Source organism: Nothoprocta perdicaria, unplaced genomic scaffold (assembly GCF_003342845.1).
Source record: "Nothoprocta perdicaria isolate Ctin4 unplaced genomic scaffold, notPer1 scaffold_64, whole genome shotgun sequence".
Classification (NCBI taxonomy): domain Eukaryota; kingdom Metazoa; phylum Chordata; class Aves; order Tinamiformes; family Tinamidae; genus Nothoprocta; species Nothoprocta perdicaria.
Window position 1 is genome coordinate 3,769,351 of NW_020455910.1, and position 23,636 is coordinate 3,792,986.

A 23,636-nucleotide genomic window follows, 5' to 3' on the forward strand; every position below is an offset into this window, starting at 1 on the left:
TCTTCAAAATGAGGGCGGTCAAATATCAGAAAGCTGTCCCAAAACATTGTGGATTTCCCAAGCTTGGAGAGATTCTGAACCCATGTGAACAAAATTCAGAAYCTGAAGCAACTGGGAAAGGGGACTGGAGCCGACTGGCCTCTGAACGTCCAGACCAACCTTAATTATTTTATAATTCTGTCATTAGGAAAGTATTTCTAAAATGGTAGGCCTGTAAGTAAAAAGCTAACAGAAGAACAAAACAAAACTCTAACTCTTACAAGCTGCAGGAGCGGAGAACATGTAGTGAGCTTTACCTGCTCGACTGGTCAGACGATGGCCGAGGCGGTAGCGGCTCCACAGAGAACAGCTCTTCGCTTCCCTGCATGGCATCTATGCTAGTGCTAGCAAGAGTAAAGGGTGCTGTAGGACGTGCAATTCCCATCCTGACTGGAATAATTAGAGATTCTGCTACATTGCACAACTCTTCGACAGCGTAGGGCAATAATGCCTGGAACACACGTTTACATTTTCCAATTGGCTGTGGAATAAAATTGCTGGGAGAAGGGGTGGAGAAAGAAGGAAAAAGATCAAATGCATCTTCTCTTCAAAAATCTTTAGTTACATCAATGTTCCTACAAAATGCTATTCATCAACACATATATATTTACTTATTATATGTGTGCACGTACACACATGTATGGGTTTGCATTGGGATGTGTAGTAACAATCTGCACAACTAATAAAAAGTTAAAAACATTTATCATTCAGTAACTTAAGACTAAAGCTGGCTAAATCTATCGTTGATGAGAAAGATAACGTTGATGATTACCATTTGATAAATTTGTAAAAAAAAAAAATTCACTTCCCCCAATCTCTGAACTTTTGAAAAGTTCAGCATCCTAGTTTAGGAGAATCCTTAAAAAAAAAAAATCTATTTAAAAGGCTGCATATGATATTTGTGGCCACTGTCAAATCTTCAACTATATACTTTTCACACAATGCTGCTCCCAGACTGCAAATTAATTCAAGTTATTCTGCCTATTACGGATTAGCAGCAACATATTTATAGAAAAAAATAATAATAAAAAAAGCCCAACACATACACACAAAACCAAAAAAGCACTTACTTTTTCTTTTTTGAGGAAGCCATTTCTACACTAAGAATGACAAACACTCTTGCCACAGAACGCAGGAACCTCATTGTAACAGCAATAGCCTCTTCTCTGCGTCCTGGTGTATATTTGTTTTGTAACTCCTTTACTAGAGTACCCAGCAAAGTATCTAAGAGCTATTGAAAAAGGTGATTACAACACATTAAAGGTGTGCAATGTAGAAGCTTGAAAAAAAAAAAATTGATTCATAGTCAYAAAAGCATAATTAAAAACAGTAGAATAATTAAAAGCAGTACAATTAGAAATAACACCACTGAAAGTAAATTTCACACTAGTCTCTTATATGAGCCACCCAAGATACAGTTCTGAATAATGTGTCAGTGAAGTGTATTTCAAGCATGACTACGAGTGCTTACCAGAATGTCTGCTGTACACTTGACAATAAGGCAGTGTGTGAAACAGTCCAAGCGAATGGTTCCACTTTGCTGATTAAGGTAAACTTGTTCTTCAGGCAAAAGATGACCTATCCTACTGCTTGCACTAAGACTTGGAAAAAAAATGAAAGGAGAGCAATAAACTTTATGTAAGTGAGTTGGTCTCTAATGTCAGATCAAACTTTGCATTGAGAAGGATTTATAAATAAATACACACGGGTCTTTATTCTCCTGGGAGCCAAACATGATCATAGACTTCAGTGCATTCCAGTCCTGCAAAACACGTTCCAAAGCAAGCTGGGCAAATCGAGGAGGTTCTAAGTCATGATCAGGCATATCAGAATCTAAAGAAACAATAAAAACAACAACAGAAGTGAGAGAGAGATACAGAAATACAGAATTTGCTTATTTGTTCCAGTGAAACAGCTCCTACCTTCTGGATTTGCAGTTTTACGATTACGATCTTCCCTAATTCTAGGAGGCCTGTACTGGCAGTGCTCCACCGTTTGCCTGGCTACTGTCTGCACTAAAAACAGCAGAAGATGCTCACCCCTGCAATGCARAAATTGATTAGCGGAGATATAATATACTGTATATTTGAAACTGTAAACATCATGCTACCTTAATCACAGAAAGTAAGACTTCACCTGCTGTTTGGCAGAGTAACCAGGTTTGTGGTGGTAAGCAGTCGGTAAAGCAGATCGAGGCGAGCAGACTTTTGTCCTGCAATTAGAGTTTTACACTTGCACTTCTCCCAGCAGTCACAGTAGGCCGTCGGGGATGTTCGTTTGAGCCTACAATAGAAGGAGAAGGTAAGTTACAACACTGCTCAGGCACAGAGGATCTTCTAAACAAGCTGAGGGTGTTTGTGTACTTATTACTATTTCTGGTAAAGTTCTAAAGGTACCAAAAACTAACTTAAACACAGACATCTTGAGTGGCTACACTCAGCATTTTCTATTGTCTGCACCTACAACTGATTCTCTGAAGGTAGTTTCACCACAGAGCTTTTCCTAATGTCTTTATAGATCTCATCTAAAACTGTTGATTCCTCCCCAAAACAGCTTCCAGACAAGAAAATTCTTTCCACACACAGTAGAATCTCACTAATTCTTATGGACTGGCAGTTCTTTGCTTATTGCAGTTATCTTGGAGCCAAATATGCTACCCTGCTTTCTGAAACGCCACAGGAACGGCCTCCAGTGAGGGCTTATTGGCATCAGCAGCTTTCAGAAGCATCCAAAATGAAACCTCTCTACTATTTAGCTTCATTATTCTCAAAAGGGTGTTTATTCATCAAGCACTTTGAAGATGTCACAGGCTTCCTTATTCATTTACTCTAACTTTCCAAAGCAAAAAAGTACAAAACTGCTTCACAGGATTCTCACTTTAAATCCTCAACGTTACAGAGCAGAAGGAAATAAAACTGACATATTTGAAACACTTTATGAATCTTTGTCTCTCTAACATCTGAAGAATTTAAATTAGAGACAATTAACAGTACACAAAAGAAACTCCAAGTGATTCATTTAGTTTAAAGAAAAGGAACACAGCACCACAAAACTTACTTGCAGTCGTGTCCTTTGTGGCAGACCCTTGCACATTCTGTGCAGCAGCAGAGAGATTCCAACAAGCCACATGTTCGGCATTCGAATATATCCTTAAATAGACAAGGAAAAAAATTTAAAAAGCAGTTTTATCAAAAACATCATTTACAGTTTTCTCCCCGCAATACTTGCTATCTTGCAATATCTGAGGTTATAAAAAATTACACTTGTTCAAATTGATGTCCTCGCATAGAAATAAGTCAATTTTAATCTAAGAAATTTTGTTGTTAGCTAAGTCTTTGAAAATACAGACTATTTTTTCTCCATTTTTTTTTTTGCCCAAACTAGCAAGAGGGAAAATCCCAAAGTATTAGCAACAGAATTTGATACAACAGCCAGCTTTGAGAATAAGAAGACATTAAGGACAGCAATAACTACTCCAGACTATTAAAAGTTAGAAGTATTAAAACATTGCAACTTTAGTCATTTAAAAAAMTAGATTAGTACCTGAACAGTGTACACAGAAAACAACACAAATAAATCTTACTTGATTAATATGTTCTGCACCAGTCCATGTAAAGCTGCAGGTATCATTACAACACAAAACATACAAAGGAGAGTCATCTGGGTTTGTACCAGAAGGACAAACCATTCCCATAAACACATCATCTTCCTTCTCACTTGATGTTGCCTCAGCTGACAAAAGGAACAAAATATCAGCGTTAAGAAAAAGAAAAAAAAGAAAAAAAAGAAAAAAAAAAGGACCCCACAAACAGAAACCCCATAGGGAATTTTCAGTTCGAATAAAATCTCCCTCATAGGGTTTTTTTTTTTTTTTTTTTTTTTAAATGAAAATCTTCTGCTTGCCACATTACAGGTATTTGTTATGGAAGGAGCTGCAAATTCCTGACTAAGTACAAGCAGCAGCTTTTCCTTCCTTTTTAAACTATTGTTCTCTAATGAATTCAACGAAACACCATTTTGAAGGATTAAAAGAAGAAGAATATTCACTGTATTTCTAAGAAATACATAAAGGTCTTGTCAAATCATCGCTCTAATTTGGTCAAGTTTCAAGAGTGATAAAACAAGATTTTGCAAGAGACTTTTCATGAACTGGATCTAGCTCTGCAGATATTTTTAATCAGATCCTATTTTTCAATTCAAAGAAAGAACTTTCAAGTTAATCCTTTCATGCTTGTAAAGATGAGGTGCACAACAACAGTAATAATCACAGAACTCCATCTTAATATATATACACTTCACAATAGAACAATAGTGGATAATAGCAGGATTTCTAGAGCARAAAGCAGCGGACTCTGTGAAGTCTTATCCTCATCAACACCTACTCAAGCACGTAATTTCACACAAAAAAGTAACATTTAGAATGTGCACAAATTCATTATCAAGCCAAACTTCAGAAGGAAAGAACACACTTAGAAATACTGAAACTAATTTACCTTTAGCAATTTTCTGGGCAGTTTCTAGAATTGTAATTGCAGCAGGATACGCCCTGCCACTAACTGCTGACATAAATGGTGTCATGCCTCTTGCATCCCTGTGAATTAGAAAAAAAAGAAAAAAAAAGGAAAAAAGTCAAAACTGATTTTAGTTACAAAAGGAAAAATAGGAAACTAATAGAACATTGTCATAACACTTGTCAAGCTTGTACAAACAAAAAWTTCATGAGTGAATAAGCACCTTTTCTTATTCATTTTATTTCTGTGAAATATATCCCCTTTTCAAGGATGGTAGGATATAAGCACAGCCAAGAGTCAACATTTAGAATTCTCTACTTGAAATATTGTGTCTTTATGCAACTTTTACAAAAGGCTTTTATGTGATAAATGTCAGGTGATATACCATTATAAAGGATTGTGAGCATTCATTTGGAAACCCTTACTTGGCTGACAGCAACTCTCGGAGATAAGGCTGCAAAACGACACTATCACAGAGTAACTTCAGTATGAAATGAGCATTCGCCTTCCGGTCCTTTGATTCCACTACAGAGGGTTCCGTAGARGGACCTGCAATGAGAAAAAAATGTATATAAACACTTTTCTCCAAAATAAGTATTTATTAAAAGCAAATAACATGATATTTCACTGAAGGGAGTAGCTCGATTATTCCTTGGTTTGCTCGTGTCAGCACCGTTTCACTCAAGTACTTTAAGTTTCAGTTCCAATTTTCACTCTGAAATACAGGCAGTAAAAGCCCAATYTCATAATCATTACTTATGATATATTACATATATGTCATTTCCAGGTAAACATACTTCGTATGTAAAACACAACACAGGGCTTCATGCACTTAATGTACATTTTTAAAATTCTGTTTGCACTCAATCTCTAATTTGGAAAGCAGTGTTTGCATATGCAAGAAGTCCATACAAGCAAAGACAGCTTTTGAGATCATTTTCCTTCTGAAGCATAACCACGTAAGTAGTGTTTTCTCACCTGGTATAGTGGAGGTGCTAGGTCCTTGGCCGGTGCCAGTCGCTGCTGTGGTAAGAGATCCCACAGCGGGGGCCAGGATAAAATCAATGTCACCATCTTTCAGTAAACAGAACAGCAGGATGTACATCAATACATAAAAACATCCCTAACAACATGCTCTTTCTGCAGCGTCTAACACCCTGCACCTTTTCTGTATTTAATTGGTGTCCTTTCCTACAAAACACCACATTCCTAGACTAGCATCCGTGTAACCAGCATTACAAAACACTTGGCAGATTGGCAACAGCATTAGAAGATACATCCTGGTCAGCTCTTACGCAGGTCTCATTAGCTCARTGACATTAAATATTTTAGTCTCATGCTGAAGTCTAAGCAGTTCACCTTAAAAGTTACTGGTACCTTTGTTAAGTACGGTGGTACTTTGTACAGTCTGTACAGATTTTATGGTCTAGGTTGATACATTAGCAGACTTACCTGGATCCATGGCAGGAGGATCTGGAACCCAGCTGGGAGGAGCTATCGGGGGAGAAACTGGATCCTGATGGTCACTTGATGAAGCACCAGCTTCATGTCTGCCCAAGCCAGCAGCTCTCAAGGATCTTCTCATCATCTCTCTTAATCTCAAACTGAATAAGAAAGAAGCAAAAATGTTATTTCACTTTCATTATTAGAGCATTAAAGCAAAGTTTCACAGTAAAAAAAGGGAAAATTTCATTTTTCTTTAGCAAGAAGTGAAATCCAGTTTTAGACTAACAACAGAAGCCGTTCTTAAGCTTGACTGAAGGAAAGAATCAACTTGGTAATTAATACTGAAATGAGCAGACAGAAAGCAAGGCAAAGTGAGTCAGTTTACCTTCTGCTGCTTGACGAGCCTGCCCTGTTCCCCGGGCCATTGCTGGACACGACGGAGATGGCGTTTGCGATTGCTTCCACGGCCGACAGCCTCTCGGCAAAGGTGTTCCTCTCGGAGCGCTCGGCTTCTGCAAATGCAGAAAAACTGTGCTTGCCAGAGCCTCGTTTAGCAATAATTCATCACATCTCGACTCATTAGCACTCCTCAAACAAGATCCTTGACTGATCCGTCAAGGTACAGATACATACGTATATGTATGTATGAAACAGTTCCGATGTAAGACCGAGATATTCCATCTATCCTTGGTTCCAGTGCTAACTAATTGAATTCTAGCTCCTCTGTTTATGACAAAGTTGGCGTTCATTTTTGACATGAATCACTTGATTCATTTATGCACAGTAAATGCCCTGGTTTTAAGTGTTATTGAAACCTAGTTATTAGCTGCCTTATGATATCTGTTCTACATCTTTAGAAAAAACTCKCTTTATAGATATTCAGTAAAGACACTAAAATTTGATATCAGAACTTCTAACAGTTTAAAATGCTTTGGACATGTCTTTTAGATCTATTTTTCAAAGTTCCTTTCTACTGAGGAAGCATCAAGCCACAGAACAACAAAGCAATCTTTCTCCAGCTTTGCATATCTGGATAAAGGAATTGCAGAAAAATTGGACCCATTCTATGGAAGCTATGATGAAACTAGGAACAAGATCTCGGAGCAAAACAACAACAAACAACCCCAAACACTTAGCCATGCCCTCAAAATTCTTCTTCTGGCATTTAAGAATGAAGCCAGATGAAGAATGAAGGATCTCAGGCAGGTACTCAGTGGGAAAGAACTTMTAATTGTTAAGGAACATCACATCTGGAGTCTTGAATTGAACGTGTTACCCTCAAAATCAATCTTCTTGGCAGTTTAACTTAGACACCATATTAGACACCGTTTCCCTCCAGGTGATGCAAAGAAAATAAGCTTGTCCTCCTATCAATTGCTAGCAGTTGCAGTGAAGGTGAATGTGCTTTTAATCAAAGGATATGAATTCCCTTTTAAAAACAGCTTTTGTGAAGGAAGAGAGAGAGGCAGAGGGGTGTTARAGAGTCTACCAGGTTCACATCTTTTTTTTTTTTTTGAAAAGGTAAATTATATCCAAATGAGTTACTCAACGAATGTCAAGGTTGCAAAGACAAGCACTCAAATTAGAAAAAAGTCAGATTAAGTTTGCCCATGCATCCTTATGTCAGCTTCCTCATGTGCTTACAGTAAAACACAATCTTCAGTTACATGGTTGGCTGGATTTTATTTGTTGGTGTTTTTCTTTTTTTTTTTTTTTTTTTTTTTTTGTTTTTTTTTTTTTTTTTTTTTTTTTTTCCAAACAAGACCCCTGCCTCAATCAGTGCACAGGATGGACGACACACTAAAGATGAAGGGTTCTATGATGAGCAAGCTGTTTGTGCCTTATATCTGCTGCAAAAATTGTAAGGTGCGTAGCAATGCCGCAAGAGCCTCGATGGGAGAGGGGGAAACATTATCTTGTGTTTAATGCCCCTAGACATCACTCGGAAGACCTGGATCCTACTTCTGCCACATCTAACAACACACAGACCTCTGTGAAACCAGTTTTTACAGATGATCGTGATACATTTAACTCAATTTTGGACACTAAACAGGTACCTGACTCACAAAAATGGTTCACATTCACAGAACAACTAAAGTCACTATAAACTCAGCTCTGGTATAAAACGTYTTGAAACATCTACTCAAAAAAAATGAGATCAGATTCTAGACTTCTCAAACAAACTCTCAAGATTAGCTAACACTTTTAAGTACATAAAAACTTCAAGCTACAATACTCTCAAACAAATGAGCAAGTTGTAGCACTAGTCCCACTTTATAAATAGTGATAGGCGGAACAGTTAAAGTCTAACAAATTTAATGACAGCATCATACAAAATCCCACAAGGAAGTGGATTCACAGGGCTTGCAGGGCTTGTATGGTGTGCARTAAGGAAGGAATGGGGCCACACACTGAATGATGAGGATAAAAAGAAATATTGAATAGCTACCCATTCGGTGAGCACCGTCCATCTTGTGCACTGAATGAGGTAGTCCTGTGAAAAAAATAGTATGACGGTGTAATTACAGACCATATCACAATCATACCCATGTATATATGGCACATGGGTAAACTCAATTCTGGCACTTCCTAATTTTTGAGCGCCTGACTTAGCAACCTTGTTGCGCTGTTAACAGGGCATTTTCACATAACAGTATTTAATAGATGTTTTAAATTAGGTCACTGTCTGGCTTGACAAATTATTGTTCACATTTCTCAGTATAAACTGCAAGTAAACATTTCTTCACGGAGGCATAAACTAAAACCCTTGTAAAATCTAAAATACTCTGCTAAAAAACTATTATTGACATAAAGGGGAAAAATACTTGCATTCATCTAGAACTAGTAGGTGGACATGAAAACAATTGCATCTTACAACCAATGAAGATAAAAAGTTTTGAAATAGTTAAAAATAGAACATATATATGTTTTTCGGTCCAGCACCTCTGAAAGGTTAGGACATATTTTAGCTGCTAAATTTTAAGATACCATATCTAAAGAATGTAGGTTTTTTTTTTTTTTAAAGTAAATAACTTTACCTTATAAAGTAGCTACTCTTGAAAATGCATTACAAGATTTTCACATTATTTTCATGACATTTTTGAGCTCACCCTCTTCCTCTTTTGTCTCCTTGTTGCTGGTTGGGAAGCACACGGAGACACAAGCATGCAGGATATTGCGGTTCCCATCGCATCTGTGGCCAAGGAAGGTCTGCAGCACTTGGGGGTTCTGATCCAAGACAACTGCTTGTTCAAGATTCATCAGGTATTGTCTGCAAGCCTCATAGTCACATCGGAGAATATGTTGCATTAAAGTTTGTTTCTGTACTCAAGAGAATAAAATAATTTATCAAATGAAAGCACAGATTGCAAATATACAATATCTTCAGTATCTCTTTTTAAAAGAAACAGAAATGTCTCAGTCTAGGACATCTCTTGGCAGTCAGTGCAGGAGCTGTTGAGAATAAAAGTTATGTCAATTATCCCAATATTAAAATAAAGGGAGAAAAAAAAAGAGAGAGTGAGAAAATAGTATCTAAACACAAACAGGTTGAGGAAAGGAGAGCAGTTCCCGTCTCGCAGTTTCATTTTTGAGACAGATTTAAAATTTCATGGCTACACTTAAAATGCCAAGAATGGTACAAATGGAAAACTACGTTGTCTGCCTCAGCTAGGTTTACATAATTATCTTTAATAATGTGCCAGCTGAGAAGTGAAGGAATGCCGGCTCRCAGGCCCTCCCAAGGCCTGCGAAGCTCAGCCCATAGGAGAAGCTTTTCCACAGGGCTGAACACTCCCCTGTGAGCCCATCTTGGTCCTCCAGGCACAGGACACCTCCTGGCAGCAGCAGGGCACACGCAGCACAGGAGCACTGCACACATTCACAGCAGAGCTGCCCACACGGCACCACAGAGGCCTGAGGAACTTGACAGCCAAATGGAGTGAGAACGGTCTCACTCTCGCCATTAATGGGTCTAACGTAAGGTACAAAAAAGTACGGATAGATGTACTGCATTCACAGCAAGAAAGTAGTTSTTGTACCCCTCAGAAAACCAGTATACGCCTAAAACTTAAATAAAATGCATATATTGGTGATACGCAGCTGAGAGTGACAGCTTCAGAGTAAACTAAAATGTTAAAAGCCGGATCAAGTTTTACACTGAAGCTACGTGCCACCAAAACATTTCTTTCACTGTACTGCATACATTTGTTTGTATTTTCATGTTTGTAAGAGATTTTTCACCTGGTATTCCTTTCTTTAAATTAGTATATACACAAATTCTAAACACTACAATATTTTAAGCATTGTTTTATAAAAGCAAGCAGCAAAAAAGCACATTATAACTTATGAGAAAGTATTTTACCTCAACAGCCATGATGATTATAGCAGCTTTCTTTTTGATGGTCGAGTTAGCAGGGAGATTTGTTAGGGAATGAACACCCATTCCGAGACTACTAATAGGGGGAAGATCAAGCCAGTCAGGATCTCTTATCCCACCCATGCAGTCTTTTGCCATTGGATAGATAGTACCATTTCCATCTCTAAGGATAATAGGAGATTCCTACATTTGGGAGGAAAAAAAGAAATGCAAATGTTAATAGCTCCACAATTTATAAATTACCCTTCCCAAAAGGTCCACATCTGCTTGATTGCCAACAAGGAGACAGATTTACCCCTAACTCTTGTTCACACCCCTGCCTCTTACCCTTACAAGTAGCACAATATATTCTTTTTCTCAAACACTTGGAGCATCTTTAACATGACAAATACTTTAAAGTGTTTTCACAACACATCTCTACTGAAGTATGAGTAATGAAACATAAGGTATCTGTGCTGGCTTACTGAAGTGCAGCAACAGAAACCTAGATATACAACATGAAACAAACCAGCTGACTTCCTTTGCCAAAAATGTTTCAACTATTACAAGCGAAGGCTTCTCTTTAGGTGTAAATTAATGAAGTGATTTTGGTATTCATGCTAAACTCTCCTCATGTATGCCTGCACTATGAAATCAGCTCTGCAATCACATAAAACAGTATGCTTAAGACTGGACGGTAGAAAGAACTGGAAAATAATCAGTATTATTTTTAGTATCAAATGCAGATTTGGGGAGAACAATTCCATTTGTTTTCAAGTTGGTCAGATGAATATCCACTGTCTCCTGAAACCAGGTTAGATAGCAGATTTACAGCAGCACGGTAACTACTCAATCTTTTCTTTAAACATTYATTTGAGGACCAAGAAGGTCTTTGAACAGAATTATTAGAAGTTCTTAAGCGAGTTACGTTGCAGCTCCCCTGCATCCTAGCAGCAACAGTGGCCACGGGGACCCCGGGCCTCCTTGGGAAGTGTTGCGTGCTGGTGATGGGCAGTCATCCCGGCCCTCAGGCTGCACCTGGAGCTCTRGGCCCACAGCACAAGGGAGACCCGGAGCTACTGGAGCGAGAGCARGGCCGAGCGGCTACAGCGACCAAGGACTGCAGGGCCCCCCACGCGAGGGCCGGCTCACAGCTGCGAAGGCCCAAGGCAGAGCTTATCCATGAGTATAATACGTGAAGGGGGACGGTAAAGAAGACATAGCCAGGCTCTTCTCATGGAGTCCAGTGACAGGGGCAAAGGGGAAAAACTGAAACACAGTCAGTTACATGTGAAATGAGGAACAACTTCCTTACTGTCGGGGTGACTGACCCAAAGGGGGCAGAGAATCTCCATCGTGGACATACTCAAAACCTTTTTGGAATCAGTCATGGGAAAGCTGCTCTAACTGACCCTGCTTGAGGAGGAGGGCTGGATTAGGCAGCCTCCAGAGGTCCCTTCCARCCTCAACCATCCTGGGACTCTGTGATTCCCCACCCCCTCTTCCAAAATATAAAGCGTAGCAGTGAGTCTTTCACAACCCATTTATTTTTGCCAGTCTTTGGAAAAGCTTCCCAAAAGCTGTACCACGCCGTTTGAAGACAAAGGAAGTGAAACACAGTGAGGTCAAATGACTGAGATGCAAAACAAACCTGTCCAGCTGTAAAAATGGCAACACTTCTCTCATTCTGACCCAGGAACGCAATGCTGCTAGTAGGGAAATTATTTTCYTGTTCAGCCTTTCCTGTAGCAAGGTCAAATATACAGTATCGAACCCAGTTCCCAGTTTTCAGGACAGCATGCACGCCTTCAAAAATACATGAAGAGAAAGGTTAATCCCTTTGCTGATGGCATTCAGTAAAAAAAACCTCCTAACTATTACACTGTTAAGGATTTATTAATATCAGCGAAAACAATTATTTCCGTCAGACACCTGTAGTTTTCCACCAGGGAGGGAGGAAGGTAATAAAGAACACAAAGGAATACTTGAAAGGTTAAGTCCTACTTACCCTTTGAATCTACATTTACTGCTAGAATCTCTGTTTTTTCGGGAATACACAACTTTTTAGGCGTCCTCTGAAAACAGTCAGGAACTTTTGGAGTTCCACCAGTTTTTACTACCTAAAAATGTACATAAAATGTTAACAGCCAGTTTGCACATAGTACTAACACTGCAAAATACTGCTTGTTTTCTCAGGAGTTTCAAAGACATACCTGCAGTTCATCTATTCTGAGCAGTCTACAATCTTGGAGGAGAGAAGAAGGATCAGGATCCGAATTGGAACTGCTCTGGCAGCTTGCGTTACTGGAGGTGCCCGGAAACTTCACAGCCACATAAGCACCATCTACTTTTAGCACCTACAAGCAAAATATAGTACAGTTTTTGTAAAAGCTTTGGAGGAAAAAAAATAAAGAAATAAAAAAAGCAGGAGAGAGAGACTGCAAAGAGCTTAGGCTGATTTGCTTCAAAAGAACCCAGATCTTTGTTAGGAAAAAAATAAAGTTTACAAAAAATAGTGATAAGATTCCAGCTCTTGATTACAAGCCCGTTGCTTTTGCAGATAACATTGAATACTTGGAAATGTGGATTACTTAATGACTTCATGAGCATCCTGACCCTGACCAAAGGTCTCTCCAATGCAACACCCTACCTCCAACAGGAATCCACACCAGCTGCTAGAAAAGCTTATACTGATACGCCCCTGGTAGATCGGTCCAGCTTCCACATACAGGTAACCTCAGACAACTTTAACAGCCAGGATAGACTCTGTCTGATCTCTTTTTGAAATAGATATTATCCTTGTGGCAATGAATTCCAAGCATTAGATAACCATTCAACATTATTAGGTGCCTATTAGTTTTTGTATTGCAAGAAACAGTAAATCACTCTTTACTCATCTTTTCCATTTCAKATTTTTTAAGCCTCTATTGCAGTCTTAATGCTCATTCCTCAAGATGAGGATGCACAGAGCAGTGTTTTATGAGTCCATTACCTATTCCCTGCATTTGATGAAACTCAAATTCACACAAACCCGTAGGATCAGAAGATACAAMCGCATATTTAGAAACACTTCATGTGTGTCTCTCAAGGTGGAAATGAAGTATTTTAATCCTACAAATACAATCACTTACAAGATTCTTAGCATCTCTAAAGAGTTGCTATCGTGCATATCTAATCAGAACTGTCAAAATTGGTTTCCTTGATATAGAAACATCCTACATTATCACCAAACAGCAAGGTCCTTTGAGGTACCAGTTAGCACCACAACCTTCCCAGGATGGTAAAAAAAGTTACCCATGTGGGGGGCAGATGGTATTTTAATTTTTAGAATGAACAAGATCTTACTATGCTCTCAAGTCTTGATCAAAACTAGGTAAGAGCAACCATCATTCTTAGTTAGAAATTGTTGAGAGCTCAGGGCCTAAGTAAAAAGAAACAAGCAATATTAAAGATCTAGATGAAAAAGCTTTCTATTTTAAAGGTCTTCCAAAATAAAAAGCAGGCATTCAAGATACAATAGGTAACAACTATTCAGACATTTCCCTGCTTGCCCCCAGCTTCTCCAGGGAGCTGCAGCACSTGCTGCCCCAACAGCGCCGCGCCGCAGCAGAGCTCCCCGCAACCAGAGGAACGGCCAAAAAGTGCCAAAATTCAGACCTACACAAAAGTCACCTACATTAGCTYTGATCTAGAATATACAAGATTTGACGTGAGGCTTACAAGATAGTATCCTTGAGAAAAATCACGATTTGGTCAAAATAATTTGATCAAGGTGCAATGCAATCACATTTTTTTTCCAAGGCTGTGAGACTAATTTGATCTCATATTGATGGTTGAACCATCAGCTTCCAATCCGACATGGCAATATTTTAAGTGACTAACAGCTACTGAAAAAGTCTTTTAAATATGGGTCTCTTCTGAAAACAGATTAATCTAAATAGTCAATGTCTAACAGGACCTATGAAGTGTCCTTCATAAAGCTTCAAGTTTATAAACAGTTTGCAGGAAGAATCGGTTGGGGAAATTATCTCTAAGCCAAAGGCTCAATCTTTTAAGATGCACATGCTAGAACTGGTTGCATTTGTGTCTTTTTTTTTTTTTTTTAAAGAATATTTCGACTTGATCTTGGAAAACTAGAAAATATGTTTATTAAGATTTTATTTGAGAAGAAATTCATGTCTTTAAACTAAAGAACTTAATTTTATTTGTTGTATAACACTTAATACTGCAGTTGCTGGTTGTCTGCAAAAAGAAATATAAATCATCCATCTCTCCACGTATATGGCAAGCARCAAGGAACTTAAATGGAAATTTGATAGCAACTGCAGAGAACACAGACTGACAGGCAAAGATGTATTTCAATGGGCTGCCACTAAGATAAATGAGCTACATTAACATTCCTCTAACTGAATCGAACCTCAAGTCTGTATTCATTGAAAAACACATTAGCCAGAAAAAAAACCACTGAGCTTAAAGGATTTATACACATCAGCTTATAGAAGCCATGTGCTCACACTGTTCATACCRCTATGCAACTTCACAACATCTGTGAACTTTCTAAAAATTTCAATTAGAAACAAGTATTTTACACAACTATGCACAAGCACCTGCTTTATAAGGACCATACTGAAAGAACTGAAAGAAAACAAATAGGGAAAAAAAATCTATAGATTTTCATCTTCCCCCCATCCAGAGTCACTGTATTTCCTTTCAAGACATGGCAGCAGAAGACCAAGAAAAATCTACGGTCTCTTTTCTTCTGCTTGCTAGAATAATTTTAATACCAGAAAACATTTCTACCTCTATTCTTGAAGTAGAAAGAGCATTTCCAAAGAAATACTGACAATCTTAAAAAGTATTCAGCTTCAAAGGATTAAAGCCAGAGTCCTACAAGAGATTAGACAGCTCTGCTAGTACCGCGTCTGCCTTGAGCTCTTTTTCAAGTCATCCTTCTGATTGGAAGGCTTCACACTCAGAAAGSCAATCAAAAATAAAAAGTTTAAGTGACTGACTAAAACAATATACCCCAAAGTATAAGTTAAGCATTCCATCCAATTCGTGTTACATAAAATCCACAGAACTGGGTAAGATTTCCAGGCATAGAAACTGCAAAATGGATAATACATGGAAGTCTCACCTGATCCGGGACAACTTTGATGAAGAGAGCAGTTTGGGGAGGCCTTGGACACTGCCAATGGAAGCCTCACACCAAAACGAACCGCAGCTGCCAAAGAACAACAAAAAGCTGCTCCAACCCAGGTCCCCTACCCTTTTCTCTAGTAGCAGTTCCAGAAACCAATTCCAGTCATTCCAGAACAAGAAATCCAGAAGCTCACATCAGTTGGTGGATACCCCAAAGTTCACAGGACAGACTCAACCACTTTCTAGCCCCTCAGTGTCCATGAACAGTAAGGASAGCTTCCTGCAGCCCCGGCCTTGCCTAAGCTAGGCTGGAAGGAGATGTTTTCATCACATTTTTCAGGCTTGCCAACGCAAGCAGGGTGCCAACGCAAGCAACGGAAGAGACAAGTGCCAGGCTTTTCCATGCCATCAGTCTTGCATTAGTTTGACAGTCTTCTATAACTCATTAGCTGACAAACATCATCTCCTCCATCTACTGATGGACTGGAAGGAATAAAGGCTTGGTTTGTTCCAAGTCCACACACGTATTTAAACTGAAATTGGATCAGAACAGAATACACTTCAAGGAGAAAGATGACTAAATCCCAAGAATTTATCTGACAGAAYCTTCTGCTTTCTTGCTTTCTTTCAAGAATAGACCAATGCAAGAATTTTTGCATTTCACAACACACTGGGCATTTATGTGTTCCTTTGGCACCAATTATAATTAATCCTGACCTATGATGTAGCATGTAAAATGCTGGCTGTACAGTCTACTGGGATCAGAACTCCCACAAGCCCTGACCCTGGAATGCAGCAGAGGACTGTTAACAGATCAGCCTAAGGATGAGTCCAAAGAGAAAACCAGCACATTAAAACTTGGGGCCATCTGCTTGCTTCACAAACAGAATTTTAATATTTGGCCTAGGAAGAATCTTAACTAAGCACCTTCTAGAGTTTCCATAAAGATTTCACATATACCGAAGACCAGAGCAACACAATCTTTCCAGAAAAAAATTTATTTTAGAGATATAGATTGAACTCTAATAAGTTGCAACTACTTGAAGCTTCCATCCTGAAGCTTTAGCTGACATTTGTATCTCTGTCCTGTAAGGTACTAACAAAATGCTTTTAAAAGGGGGCAAACATTTATGGCTATTTCACTTTATTCTGCAGGATATAAATCTACAGCATTTCAGATGCTCCAGCTGAAGTTAAGAAGAGAGCAATCAATTTTTTTGCTCCTTCACTTACTCATTCAAACCTGAACTATCACGTAAGGCAAGATTTTTGCACTCAAAGATGGATTATTCACTTTATGCTGCAATCAAAGTATATCTGGCAAATTAGCGCTCACTATTTCTCAAAGAAGTCCCATTACTCATGTCCTCGACCAATCTTCTACGTAAGGAGGGCGATTAGAGAGAAACCAAGTCTCATGCTTTTGACACAATGTCTCGTAGCATCAAGTACTTAAAACTCAGAGCAGCACCTCCAACCTTTCCAGTTTTCTGAGATGCCAAAGGAAACAAACCCCCCAGGTTACATGGGAAGTAATACATTCTCATGCAGGGTTCTCCAGCTACAAAGGCAACCAGGAGCGAGACACACGAGTTTTCATAAAGGCATCCAGTAAACAASAGCCCATGGAAAACCAAAGATATCCAGTGTTCTCCAAAAAGACTGGACTCCTTAACTCCGGAAACTTACAAAAATCCAAACCCATTTGGCCAAGCTTTTGCAATCTGAACATCTGAATACACTCAAAAAAKAACAGTTCAGACTGCACACAAGTCAGATTATCTTTCTGCCCAATCTAACTTTAAAAAAGGTAAATTACTAACACTACTGTTTCACGATGAACAGCATCAGCTGTTCTGAAGGCCTCTAAGTGAACACTGTGAACAGTGCCCTCTCTGCAGGCTGCAGGGCCTCCAACCCTCTCATATAATGGCAGAACTGAACCAAAGAACAAACAGAATGTATAAAAATACATAAATAGAATACATAATACATAGAATACATAGAATACATAAAAAATCTATTTCTGTGTCAACCTGGACACCTCTAAGCAAAACTTTTTACTGTTTTGCATGCTGAATTCTGTTTAAGCTTTGAGCTAACAAAGCATTGCAAGATTGTAACWGGTAAAATGCCAACAATAATATACAGCACTGGAAAAGCACACCATACTCGATGATCAGCAATAACAAAATACATCTTGGCCTTAAATGACTGTTACAAAACACACCAGACCTAATAACTCTATTCACAACACAACATTTTTAGCACTTCAATGTACTTCAGTGAAAAATAATAGCATTTCAACATTTAAACTCCTCTGTATTTATTAGAGTACTTGTTCTCAATGCTGCCCACTAAGCAAGCCACCTTTACAACTATATACAAAACCAGTTAAATCTGTTCCTGTTCCGAAAAGGGTAAGGACAGATAAAGGCAACATTGCTTGTCCACAGCTGGCTACTGGCAGCCAGAGACATCAGCTAGATCTCAAAACCCTGCTTATAGGTATCTGTTCTGTCAAATTAAGTTCTTTCATATGTTCCTCTACAGAAATGACCTAAACAAGATAGTGAAAAATCACTATAAGTCTCCACCCTTCAAAGATTTTTTTCTTTTGTTTGTAAATCTTCCATGAATCAAGCAGAAAGCAACCCTATCTTTTCATTTCATAGAAAATCTGTGCTGCCATTCCTGTTTTTGAAGCATTGTCTAGATGTCTTCTCTGTAAGGGACAAAGAGCTGTCTAGATGACCTAACCRTTCCTGCTAGCACACGACACTGAAGGAGAAATCAGGTATAGACAATGATGATCAGGAGGAGCAAACAAACAGGTTTTCATATTAGTGAAATTAAATACATCTACTGTCATATTAATGGGAAAAAAATATTCTCCAGCAAGCACAGTGCCTATATCTAATCAAAATATTCCCATTCTATGACTGTAAGATTCTCCTAAGAATCCAGCTGGTATCTAAGAGCCACAACACACTTAACCCTCCACTCTAACTGGACAAATGTGGGAGCTATTGCTCTAATCCCTGAAGAGCTTTTGTAAATGTGACTTCACATATGCGTTTCAAAACGCTTTCTTACAACTTAAAGKACAGGAAAGTTTTTTTCAACATTCAGCATGTTTGTTTATTTTCCAAAACATATTCAGTTGATTGCTATCACTTTGTTGTGCACAAACAAAAAACCTGCAAGAGGGGTCAAACAGGCAGAAAGAGAAGACATTCTCAGTGTCACCCAAAACTAGAAGTTTAGGATTTGCCATATGCAAAGCCCAAAGTGTACAGCACAAAGTGTGCAGCACACTTTATCAGTGAGCTTATCTACATGGAAAAAAGGGACCTATATCTTTCAAATGGTGGGAGAGAGCATTTTAGACAAACCTTGCCAACAGGAACATTCTTAACATCTTCTACGAACACAACTTCCCTCAGGGACCACTGCTCTTCGTTCACCTTCTCCTCCTCTTTTGGGGCAGGAGTAGATCGTCGTCGTTCTAACACAAAAAAAAACCCCAAAACTTGTTATGAAACATGAAAGAAATGTTAAACACCAAACCTTTCCCCCAAAAAGAGAATTTTATTATTCAAAACTAAAATTATTGACAGAAGTTAACAAGAATCTTTTTAAACCACCTAAGTCAAAGGTACACAGCAGAGACCCTTTAGCAGAGGAACAAAGATATCTTTAATGACATTAAAACTACATATTAAAAAAGAAAAATATGGCTAAAGAAAGACACTATACAAYGTAATTAGAATACATTAGAATACAAGTAATTTCTGCAGGAAATTCTGCAGGAAATTTATTCTCTTGTTTATTCTATAACAAGACTGAGACTGTAACATTCTGCATTCAGCACTGTTGAAGAGAACTTTAAATCCCTTTGCAAAGTCTGCCTGTCCAGTAACCAATGCATTTTCGATGAATTTCTAAAACAACAGCAAATAGAGACCAAGAGTATATATGTGGACTCACAGTAATTGCAATATAGTTAAGACTGGTTTCCAAGACACTATCTGAGCATGAACTTGAGTAAACTCAGGATCAAAAATTCAATTCATAACTCAGCTAAATTAGCTATGACAAAAACTTTTATTTCCTGAAATGACTTTCTTCAGTATAATATTACCAACACAATTAAAGAAAAAAGGCATATTTTTTCAGCCAACTGTAACACTAACTTCAAACAGCAGTTCAAAATGCCAAGCAAAGTTATAGTCATAGGATACTTACAGTTGAAAGAGCTACAAAACAGAAGGCATCAATAATAGAAGATTCTACTAATACTAYAAATCAGTACTGCAGATCTGAGCATAAGAGATTCTCAATCTTTGTATGAGGCCATTTGATTCTCTAGTTGAACAGTTTTTAAAACTGCAGCATGTGAACAACTAGAAGCTACAGGGCCACAGAGAAGATTCCTTCAAATGATGGTATTGTAATAAACCCTTTATAAGATGTACGCATTTAAATGGAGGACAAAAACAAACAAACAAACAAACAAACAAAAAAGATGCATCAGAAGTCAATTACATTGACTCAGGGCTCAGGACACAGAATTCTAACATAGCATTTCAGGTCCTGAAAAACAACCTGCCCTATAAAAAAAGCTTTCCCAACTACTTGAACATGCCTAGTAAAGAACGTTTGGGTTTAGACATTTTTGTGTAATAAGGATGACCAGCTACAGTTYTGTCCCTCTGAAGTTCACTTCTGAGACAAATTGTGTAAGAGCATCTAAATCTGTACAGCAATTTTCCTGAACAAGTTCAAGGTCCTAATCAGGTTCAATACTGCATTCTAATTAGATATAAAAAGCAACTTTGTCTTCTGTCTTTCTGTAAATCACCTTCTGATTCTGGAAAGAACTATTATGTCTACTTAGTTACACCTTACATCAAGTAATCATTACTTGTAATCATTTCAGTTCTTTTATATATCTATGGCGGTTCATTGTGAAGAGACAAAAAGGATTTTTGACTTTTCTCCAGTTTCTGAAATTAATGCCTTATCTTTCTAAAACTGCCATTTCCTAAACATCTTAGCTGCACAAATCGTTTACTACTATGAGCTAGCTACATTACTTACTATATGGCATCGATGCACTGCTGGCTATGGAGGATGCATCACTGCAGGTAGAGGCTGGGGAGGGAGGAGGACCCATCTCCGTTTTCACTGGCTCCTGTTTGCTCTCAGGCCTGGAACAAGACAAAGAAACAAGAAGGTGAGGTCTCTGAGATGACAACAACAGTCTGACTGTCGTTATGTCCAGGAAACCAGCCCCTTCCACATAATGATTTCTATAATAATTTACTTTATTTAATTAAAGCATTTGCTTTTAAAAAAAAAATTCATAGCTTTGAACAAAATGCCCTAATCAAGACAATAGATTTCATGTTTTGACTAGCGCTGTGCTTCTTAATCAGGGATTAGTTTAACATTATTGAGCATAAATATAATACTATAGTGTACAAATATTCTCAGAGGTAGCATAAAGAATTCTTAGTTCTATACAGTCATCTGAAGTTCTGAAATAAGTAAACTTTAACCTTTACAGAAAAACCTACGTGACAACTGCCAATCCAAACAATTTTATTCAAAGTACAGACAGGCTGAAAGGTGTCTCTCAACATCATGAAGGGCTTAAAAGCACGTATTTTCATGAAGAAAATGCTTTCAGTRTACCCAAATATGCAATCTTGGAAACATTCTGAAATAATGTCCAAGAGTGGAGGGCAAGAACACTTATGTCTTAATCTAGAATTCCTCTAATCTAGTATTCTTCTTGCATCTTAGTACATCCTAGTTATTTCAAACAACTGAAACACCCTCCTCGCAATACCATTTCTGCATATTTAGCACAGTTTACAATAACAATAAAACTATCAGGGATCAAGAAGTTTAAACCAAATAAGACCCTCCTTCCTATTTTTAATCAAACAGAATGTTAAACAAGGGCCCTGTGTGCTGTACACACACGTGTGCCTCTCCCTTCCGCACACTCACTTGGCCTCAGTAGTCTTGCTGGCTTTCTCCATGCTTTTCAGGCTCTCTGGTGACCGGAGCTGAAATCGGCAGCTATCGTTCATGTTCCAAACAGATTCCATTAAGACACCCACTTTAGGGATTCCAGCACTGATGGAAAAAGCAACTGCTCCAGCATGATAGAGAGGGTTATTTCTTAAGCACACCTAAAGATCAAAGTATTTATATCCATGAGAACAGTGGATCAGAGTGAGGAAAGTCATATACACATGCATTTTCTGGGTGACATATTTAACAGTCAAATATAGAAGTGTAAACCTATGGAGCTGGGTGACAAGCAAAGTCAGTGTGATGTACTGTGCACTTTGGTAGAGGAAAAGGGCTGTTGTACAACTGGCAGCTGAAAACAACAGCTTTAGAAGTTTAATACACAATTAAGGGGCTCTGCTCAAAAAGGAACAAATAAGCTCAAAATGAAGACCCATCACAGAGCAGAACAGAATGGACTGGGAACCAAGAGCTCTCTGCAAGGGACCTGTTTCAGCTCACACCAGTTCTCGTAATCATCACAAGAAGAAACCAAGTTCTGCTTCAGCCATTAATTTTTTCTTTTCTTTTTTTTTTTGGTAAAAAATTAAAACCAAACGCCCACAGCCCTGCATGAATCAATCACAGACCCTAACTGTGCAGACAGTTAAATGCAAGGTCACTTACAAAGCTGAATGCTCTCTTAGGCATAACATATCTAGACTTGTATACCTTCAAAGAGCAGAATGGGTAAGAAAGATGCAGAGAAGTCAGAACTTGGTATTTGCGTGGGTGTCTTTTTCCTCCATGTTTATAGTAACAATTATACTAATAAGGCTAAAAATATAGACTATGAGAACACATTTTACAGTCACATAATTAAAATACAGTATTTTAATCGCAAATTATAGGACTTCTGTGCATAACAGGAAAGAAACCTGAACTTTCATTCTTTTTTTGTTTGTTTAAGAACAGACTGTAGGTTCACATAGAGCACCATAAATATGTCACATATGACAGCTGAACTTGCCTGTGTTCCAACAGTTATGTTTGGCATTGAGGAGATACCAGCACTAGATTTGGGCTTTTTATTTTTTGCTCTGGCCTTTTCTAGCATTTTCTTCCTTTGGCTGAAAGGAACTACTCCCCTGTGGAAAAAACACACAATATTATTAAAAGGGCCTGAAAAAAAGTGCTGTGTTTATATCCTTGAACAACTTATTCTAACACAGTCACGTTTCAATACACAACTCTGAGGCCTTGTCCAAAACCTCAAAGCACTGGGACATCTTTTTCCACATCCACTCCCACCTTCCAGAATTCATCTCAACTTCCTAATTCATAAGGAGGACAACGTCAAAGCAGAAGAGCGCAGAAGAGACATCACTGCCAACTGAGGACTTCCATTCTAGTCCAAAGTGCTGCGACACCCATCTGGGTCGATGTGCTCCAGACACAGCTGAAGAGCTGAACAACCTAATAGCTTTGCTCTGACTGATGGCAATTTCCAGAATTTGCTGTCTTATCTTCAATAGGCCCAGGATCAGCCTTTTCACTCTTAGAAAAGCCTCACTTGCCAAAGGCCTCTCTTCCTCTCTGTGGACACAGCTGAAGGACTCCAAGATCCTTTGTGAGATTTAAGTTGCTACACATGAAGGAGGGGAAGCAAAAAGCCTTTCTTTTGTAGTTGGATCATTCAGTTTGACTGAAAACAGCACCTAAGCACATGGTTAAATCTCCTTAATACTTTGATTTTTACAGTTAAGATTTCAGAAATTAAGAAATCTTACAGTTAAGATTTCAAGACTTTATGTTTTAGCCAGTGGCTTATAAAGTTAGATGTATTTATCCAAAAGCCTTCCCCATGACGAACAAAACTTGACAAGCACCATTTTCCAGCCTTCCACAAGGCTCCAGACCCATTCAGGATTTTAGACCATCCTATCTAAGTATGTCGATAGTAACAGAAGCTGCTATCTACATCAATCAAAATATAATGAGAAAAGCTATTTCATGGACTCATTTCAGAGCTRAGATTTCCAACTCAACAGGAAGCATTTAACCTAACCATGCCTAAGAACTACTTGAGCTTGTTCTATTACATACAAACACAA

General features: G+C 38.3%; 1 protein-coding gene across 1 annotated transcript in view; it reads right to left on the reverse strand.

The window, feature by feature from the left end:
• UBR5 (ubiquitin protein ligase E3 component n-recognin 5) overlaps positions 1–23,636 on the reverse strand; it is a 64,552-nt gene that overhangs the window by 21,306 nt on the left and 19,610 nt on the right. Inside the window, exons 12-34 of the mRNA XM_026050056.1 lie at positions 22,553–22,670; positions 21,517–21,701; positions 20,599–20,708; positions 18,891–19,003; positions 12,567–12,710; positions 12,362–12,473; positions 12,005–12,159; positions 10,360–10,557; positions 9,107–9,317; positions 8,446–8,490; positions 6,382–6,508; positions 6,003–6,154; positions 5,529–5,624; positions 4,976–5,099; positions 4,533–4,630; positions 3,623–3,771; positions 3,097–3,188; positions 2,176–2,322; positions 1,962–2,080; positions 1,746–1,872; positions 1,511–1,640; positions 1,110–1,270; positions 297–536 (exon numbers count right to left, since the gene is read on the reverse strand). Of these exons, the coding sequence (XP_025905841.1) occupies positions 297–536; positions 1,110–1,270; positions 1,511–1,640; positions 1,746–1,872; positions 1,962–2,080; positions 2,176–2,322; positions 3,097–3,188; positions 3,623–3,771; positions 4,533–4,630; positions 4,976–5,099; positions 5,529–5,624; positions 6,003–6,154; positions 6,382–6,508; positions 8,446–8,490; positions 9,107–9,317; positions 10,360–10,557; positions 12,005–12,159; positions 12,362–12,473; positions 12,567–12,710; positions 18,891–19,003; positions 20,599–20,708; positions 21,517–21,701; positions 22,553–22,670 (3,153 nt within the window). The remainder of the gene's footprint in view (positions 1–296; positions 537–1,109; positions 1,271–1,510; positions 1,641–1,745; positions 1,873–1,961; positions 2,081–2,175; positions 2,323–3,096; positions 3,189–3,622; positions 3,772–4,532; positions 4,631–4,975; positions 5,100–5,528; positions 5,625–6,002; positions 6,155–6,381; positions 6,509–8,445; positions 8,491–9,106; positions 9,318–10,359; positions 10,558–12,004; positions 12,160–12,361; positions 12,474–12,566; positions 12,711–18,890; positions 19,004–20,598; positions 20,709–21,516; positions 21,702–22,552; positions 22,671–23,636) is intronic.